Source organism: Fragaria vesca, linkage group LG4 (genome assembly GCF_000184155.1).
Source record: "Fragaria vesca subsp. vesca linkage group LG4, FraVesHawaii_1.0, whole genome shotgun sequence".
NCBI lineage: Eukaryota > Viridiplantae > Streptophyta > Magnoliopsida > Rosales > Rosaceae > Fragaria > Fragaria vesca.
In genome coordinates, this window is record NC_020494.1 from 16,880,082 (window position 1) to 16,887,634 (window position 7,553).

The following is a 7,553-nucleotide window of genomic DNA, read 5'->3' on the forward strand; positions in this document are numbered from 1 at the left end:
CTTGAGAGTTGAGAGGCTACAGATATAACTAGGAGTAGGAGTTAAGAATGTTACTGTTTTTTTGGACCCATTACCTATCACACTAGTTGTGGTGAGCTGAAACAATCACCACACCTATAACAATTTTTCCCTTTGAAATAATGGGGAGCACTCCTACTACTGCATTCTCCTCTATTTGAAAGAAAGAGACACTGAGGTTCAGGGTTAAATGCTAAGCAAATCATTCAGAAAGTGATGGAGAATCTTAAAATATGTGGCTCCATAGATAATTGACCACTAAGAAAATCTTAGTAACCTCTCTAGAACCTAATCTGCTACACATCACCTCACTGGGAAGCAACTCAAACAAGTCAGGTAGTGCAATTCATTTATAAAATCATATTTTTCCATGTCCTTGTTGCTTTACTGTTTCAATGGGAATAAGCATAAAATATTAATTTCAGGTTAATTTGGAATTAATCTATTCAAGAAATTGAGGAAAAAAAGAGTAATGTTTCTCCTCTTATTCACAGTATGTATACTATTTTGGGTTTTGCTTGGAACCTAATTAAGGTGAAAATGGTAATCCATAGTTATTATGCATGAAACTCACAGTTCACCAACCAACTTTGAGCATAACCCTTTTTCACACCTCAAATTTAAAATTGTTCCCACTCCCTTATATAACTCAATCACTTTTACATATCTATCCAATTTAAGCAGAAGACAAGCAGAAGACATAACTTCATTCACTTGTCCTCTGCAACATGTCGAAAGCAAATGTAAGAAGACAATTAGTTCTTCTGGAGAAGAACAAGGTTCCCAAAGAGAAGAGTACTACAACTACTGCATTCAGCCCCATATTCTCTTATAAACACCTAAAGAGAATCTACCCAATTGGGCTGCACAGGAGTTCTTCATCATCTTCCTCTCTATCTTTATCATCCTTATCTTTGTCTTTGTCAGAAAACTCCATTGACTCTTCTTCTATCATTGATTCTGCTTCTCCACTCGAGCAGAAGATATCATTAGCGCTCCGCCTCATTGCACCACCGCAAAGAAGAGAGTCTCCGGTGCCTAAAGTTGTTCAACAGCAAAGTCAGACCTTTCAGGATACTGATAATGGGGAGTTGAGGAGGTGCAATTGGATAACAAAGAATAGTGGTAAGCTCTATATGCAAGTAGTGTAGCATATATATCTCATCATGCCATTGCATTAGATATACTTTGTTGATTATGTGAACTAAAGCAAGAAACGTACCAGATTAGAATGCTACCATATATACACTAGAAGTCTGCATATATAGAGGTCTGCAATAGCAACCTTTAAGCAATGCCTAGGAACATGTCAACTTCTGATGTCAAATTTCGAAGACTTCAAACTCTATATAGACTTCTTCATTTAAGTTGTTACCTCGACATACATAATTGGGTGGATTGGACTATTTCATGTCGTCTCAAACATATATGGTTTCAGGGTCTTAGTACTTCTGGGAGATCCTGCATTCGAATTTTTGAAATGTTTGATTCTTGGACTTCTTTTTTGTTTTGCAAGATATATGATGGACCTAGACAATATGGTGGGATATGTGGAATCTAAGGAACATGATAGTAATACACTTCATGATCCTTAAAGATAGTCATCAATGATATTTAGATGCATTATTATCAACTACAGTAGTTGACGCTTCAGCAAAGTGTCATGTATATCGTAGACATATAGTCAATTGTTAACTGTAGCGATTCTTAGAGATGATAATAAAATTGGCAACAACATGATGAGGCAAACATTTACCGACTCTTTCCTACCTAAGCATATATCTGAAGTGAGACTTCGAAGAATGAATGATTGCTACATTTTTCTGAAATAGTAGACCTTGACCAACAATATTCTCTCTACCTACTACAGCTTTTTAATTATCCACCTCAAGTAGAATCATAATAATGCATGATCGAAAATGTGAAAGAAGAAATTTCTTTTAATTTTAATTTTTAGAGTTATATGCCGACATTCAATGATTTTAGGATTTGATGTATATATACAGATAAAGTTTATGTTGCATTTCATGATGAATGCTGGGGAGTTCCAGTATATGATGACAAGTAAGTCCTTTATTTATAACTTTTTAATAATCATACTTATTTAACCACTAATCATGGCCAGAATACTGCTTATGATTGATAATTATATACTAAGAGAGTGATAATTAATCATTGTGATTACAGTCAATTATTTGAGCTGCTTGCACTGTCTGGTATGTTGATGGACCACAATTGGACTGAAATTGTAAAAAGAAGGGAGCTATTCAGGTGACTATGTAACCTCAAAGTTCTCTATATATGGTGCATGAGTAGTACGTACATATGCATGATTGAATATATAATCTTATGGTGCATGATTTAACATATAGTTTCTTACATAAATAGGGAAGCCTTTTCTGGATTTGATCCAAACATTGTTGCTAAAATGGGGGAGGAAGAGATTGAAGAGATAGCTTCCAACAAAGCTTTGATGTTGCCGGACTGCAAAGTCAGGTGCATTGTAGAAAATGCCAAATGCATATTGAAGGCAAGCTAGCAATCTATCTCGTCTCAAAATTAACTAAAATTACATTGATCACTATTTTCACAAGAACTGCCTAGCTGATCGATCATATCTCTTTACTATCAAAATGAATACAGATTGTGAGGGAATGTGGATCTTTTAGTAGCTATATGTGGGGTTCTGTGAATCATAAACCAGTGATCAACAGGTTCAGATACCCAAGAAATGTTCCTCTGAGGAGCCCGAAAGCAGAAGCCATGAGCAAGGATTTGATAAAGCGAGGATTCCGATACGTCGGACCAGTCATTGTGTACTCATTCATGCAGGCTGCTGGGTTGACAATCGATCATCTTGTGGATTGCTATAGGTACAATGAGTGTGTAAGCCTTGCAGAAAGACCTTGGAGACATATTTAGCTATACTCCTCCTCCTGTCTTAACTTAATAACTGAACTATGTATTGTATATTTGCATACCACTTCTGTACGTAGGAATCAATAACTTAATGATTTATAATTTTTTTATAATTATATATTTATAAAATTGTAATAGCTGGAGAGGTAGAATAGGATCCAAGTTGGATCTAGAGGCTCATCATTTTTCCATTTTTGTGTTTATGTATAATGTACCAGTGAGTTGTGCACTTATTTAATGAGAAAAAAGAAATGGATATCTTTACATATTGAGTACTACCAAGAAGCAAGACGAATGGTTTCCTCAGTGATTAGTTCATTGTCCTGCATGTTGAGCAAAATTTCAATATATATATGAGGTCACAAACTTGGTTATTACTGCAAAAATAGATTAATCTACTACAGTGTAATCAATGTTCTGAAAGCATGCATGAATTCCATGGGAGGCCTAGACATAATTAACCAACATTCTTATACTAAGCTGCATCACCCTGCAACTGTTTTGTTCCTTCTACTCGTAGCTTTCACCATGCACCAATAACATCTTTCTTCAACAATGGTGGATTCCAACGATAAAGAAGTTTTTCTTTTTCTTTTTCTTTTTGAAGAAGAAGAAGAAGACTCGCATACAAAATTTGATGCAGCTGCAGGGACTCGCTGTATGGTAATGTGAGTGCGTTTTTACTTATGTAGTGCAATCAGTTTGCCACCTTTACAAGTTTATAGCAAAATAAATTATCCTATATACCATGCACGGGTCGCATTACGTGCGTGTTCTTCCTTCTCTTAGCCAATTAGTGATTCTTGTTTGTAAAATTCTTTCCGCAAACTCAACTACTTTTAATTTCCAAGGAACTAATCAATCAACCTAGAAGGAAACAAAAGAATAAAAACCAGCTTACTGTATCTAGTCAACTAATGATTGTTACGTTATTGACTCGTGGCCATGCATGCGTAGCATGTTACGTCATGCATGGAAGAAACTCGTCCTTAATTCCTTCTAAATTTGAATTCCAAGTCCTTATTCATGCGTAGCATATTACGTCATTGTTGCCAGCTTAAGTATTCGAATCTATAAGAACTCACAATCGAACATGAAATATCTATCAGCAGAGAGCAGCCAAAAAGAAGAAGTTAGCAAAACTGAAGATGACTTCTTTGGGAGGCCTAGTAATCACGCTTTCAGGCTTTGTGTTTCTCTACCTTCTTCTTGTAGCTCTCATCAAGATCTTTTACAAGCAATGGTGGATTCCGACGCGCATTAAGAAGAAGTTGAATCTGCAGGGAGTCACAGGCCCTCCTTACAGACTCATCCATGGCAACACAAAAGAAATCGCCGGCATGATAAAGGAAGCGATGAGCAGGCCAAAACGTTTGTCACATGACATACGCACACTGATTTATCCTCATATTCACTCATGGAGCAAGAAATATGGTATTTCCTTACAAGCTAAGTAGCTCATCAGTAACTGCATGTATATCTATATATATGATCTGGCTTTCTAATGATGGTCATGTTAATCTGTAGGAGGGAAGGCTTATCTGCAGTGGTATGGTTCTCAAGCTCAGTTGATAGTTATGGATACCGAGCTGTGCAAAGAAATACTGAATGAAAAAGATAGAGTTTATCGAAAACCCAAGAAGGAGGGCTTTGCGTTAAGGCTACAAGGCAATGGCCTTCCGGGAATAGAAGGTGAAAAATGGGCAAAAGTACGAAAAATTTCCATGCATGCCTTTCATGGAGAGAGCTTAAAAGTAAGTTCTTACAGTGATCGACGATGTGGTTTAAACATTTAAGATATGAGAACACCAAAGTATCGGTAATTTTTATCCTGACTATATTGATGAAGGTAAATGTGCTAATTGCTTGATGATGTTAAATTGTTAATGACGGGGTAATTTTACTTTTACTAGACTATGATTCCATCAATGATAGCTAGTACTGAAACGATGCTAAAAAGATGGATAACTTTTGAAGAAGGGAAAGAGATTGAAGTGTTCGAAGAATTTCGACTATTGACTTCAGAAGTGATATCGAGGACAGCATTTGGCAGCAGCTACTTAGAAGGGCAGGACATTTTTGAGATGTTGATGAAGTTAGCCTCATTTCTTGTCAAAAATACTTACAGACTCAGAATTCCAGGCATCAGGTAATTTCCATTTAATTAATAAAATCTCAAACACTGTAGAAGGAACAACCACTGATCCCTCTGAGCCGATTTCCTTTTAGCTGTTGAATCATATCCTTGTTTGATTTATCATATTAATATGACATGTCCAGTCATAGTATTATGCTCCCGATCGAAGCTAATGGAACACAATTATTGCAGTCGCTTTATCAAAAACAAAGATGAGATTGAATCAGAGAAGCTTGTAGAAAGAATACACGACTCCATATTAGAGATTGTTAAGAAAAGAGAAGAGCAGGCCATGACCATGAGTGATGAAGAAGACAGATTTGGAGGTGATTTTATTGGATTGCTTTTAAAGGCTCGCCATGATCCGAATGTGAACATTACAGTGGATGATGTAATAGATGAGTGCAAAACATTCTACTTTGCTGGACAAGAAACCACCAATACATTGCTAGCTTGGACTATCTTACTTCTGGCACTTCATCCTGAGTGGCAAGAGGAAGCAAGAAGAGAAGTTCTGCAGTTGTTTGGCAAACAAACAACTCCAAATTCTGATGGCATTGCCAAACTCAAAACGGTACGAAAGAATGCCAACTTTCAGTTGCTTGTTGTCTAAGCTAATTATTCAAAATTCGTCCTCACTTGTTTTCCGTTTATTCACTTTGTTGCATGCAGATGAGTATGATCCTCAATGAGACTCTAAGGTTATATCCTCCTGTTGTTTCTATAATAAGGAGAGTCAAAAAGGATGTTAGACTCGGAAAAATCATTGTTCCTGCTAATGTTGAACTGCAGGTCCCAAATCTAGCATTTCATCATGATCCTCAACTTTGGGGAGATGATGTACATCTTTTCAAGCCAGAGAGGTTCTCAGAAGGGGTTGCTAAAGCTACTAACAATAACATGGTCGCATACTTACCTTTCGGAATGGGACCTAGAAATTGTATTGGATTCAACTTTGCCACCACAGAAGCAAAGATTGCTCTTTCGATGATTCTACAACGCTACTCCTTCACCCTTTCCCCAGGTTATGTTCACTCACCTTTTAGATATATTACAGTTCGCCCGCAGCATGGAGTTCAAGTAATGCTACACCCTCTCTGAACTCTGGAGACCAAAATTGCCGGTAAATCTTGCACTCCATACTTCATATAGTCCAGCTGGTAGCTCATATATAGACATAATTTGTAACAGAAGTGCAATATTATCACATGAATAAACAGATTGTTAATAGTTGCTCTATCTTGACAATCCTCTTACGTTCAGTTGCTCTTGCACTTCATATAAAAAATCCGTGAATAGTTTTAAAACATTGTACACAAAATTTGAACGGTTCTCAAATGATAAGCAGCATGCAGCCTCTATCATAGGCTATTTGTGCTTAAGCTAGCTTAAAATATACTCCAGGTGCCAGCCTCTATCATATATACACTGAATGAGTGAAAGGTCAAAAGATTACCAAAGCGACTGATCAGCCAAGCGAGGAAGAATAAAACTAATAAAACTAATCCTTAATTAGTAGTGATTGGGGGAGTGTTACTCAGATGAACCAAGTCAACAAAATCAACCCGACAGAACTACCTTAATGGCTTAATGTCAAGGCAGAAACTCATTCTTAATATTTCATTCTTCGAATTTCAAGACCATGCTTGCGTAGGATAATATGTCATAAACATCAGAAGTCAGAGCGAGGGAGAGTACGAAAGCTAAACTAACATGATGGCTTCTTTTGGAGGCCTAGCAATCACTCTTTCAAGCTTTGTGTTTCTGTACCTTCTTCTCTTGGCTCTCATCAAAATCTTTTACAAACTGTTGGAACGTAATGCACATTGAACTCTCTCAAGAAGTCTAGATTAATTAATCAAGACAAAGCTAGAGAAATGAAGATGAGTCTTGTAGCTGCTAGAGGAGTCTAGAACATGATAGAAGTGTCATGTTATTGTCTAGAGTAAACAAATGTAATTAAGGTCTAGCGTGATCTAGAGTAATCCAAGTATGTCGGTGGCACTAGTCAAGGTCGGTTAACAATGCCTATAAATAGGCATGTACTCGTATAATCAAATGTAACAAACTCATGAGTGTTCTAGGATATTCTCTACTGTGTGTCTTGGTCTTATGCCAATAGGATATGTAGTTAGACTAGATCTATGTATTCATATCCTTACCATATTGGTATTGTGTAATTCCCTATATAAAGGGCTCCTATCAATGAATAAGATGATTCTCTTGCCATCTCTTTGTCTCTACACTTTATTCTTCATCACGTTATCATGCACTTTGTTCTAACCCTAGAGCCAATAGCCCACCATTTTTTTTCCAAACCCTAAAAACCAAAACCCTAAAATCGGGCAGCCTTATTTTTCCCGATTTCCGACCAAAATTCCGACTGCCCTTTGCCGGAATTTTATATCCCCAGAAAGCTCTTTCCGTCACGGATCCAACGCCGCCGGCCTCACCCTGAGAACCGGCCGGAAAGTCTCCG

General features: G+C 37.1%; 2 protein-coding genes across 2 annotated transcripts; both read left to right on the top strand.

Moving 5' to 3' along the window:
* The first annotated feature begins 746 nt into the window (after positions 1-746).
* On the top strand, positions 747-3,200 carry LOC101296948 (probable GMP synthase [glutamine-hydrolyzing]-like). Its single transcript, XM_004297144.1, has 5 exons — positions 747-1,143; positions 2,025-2,082; positions 2,206-2,289; positions 2,407-2,548; positions 2,662-3,200. Exons 1-5 carry the CDS (start codon positions 747-749, stop codon positions 2,938-2,940), a joined length of 960 nt encoding a protein of 319 aa, XP_004297192.1. The 3' UTR covers positions 2,941-3,200.
* An 860-nt stretch (positions 3,201-4,060) lies between these two features.
* LOC101297235 (cytochrome P450 734A1-like) lies at positions 4,061-6,232 on the top strand. Its single transcript, XM_004297145.1, has 5 exons — positions 4,061-4,371; positions 4,465-4,691; positions 4,851-5,086; positions 5,267-5,648; positions 5,747-6,232. The coding sequence occupies exons 1-5, from the start codon at positions 4,086-4,088 to the stop codon at positions 6,173-6,175; spliced, it is 1,560 nt and encodes a 519-aa protein (XP_004297193.1). The 5' UTR covers positions 4,061-4,085; the 3' UTR covers positions 6,176-6,232.
* Positions 6,233-7,553: the final 1,321 nt, after the last annotated feature.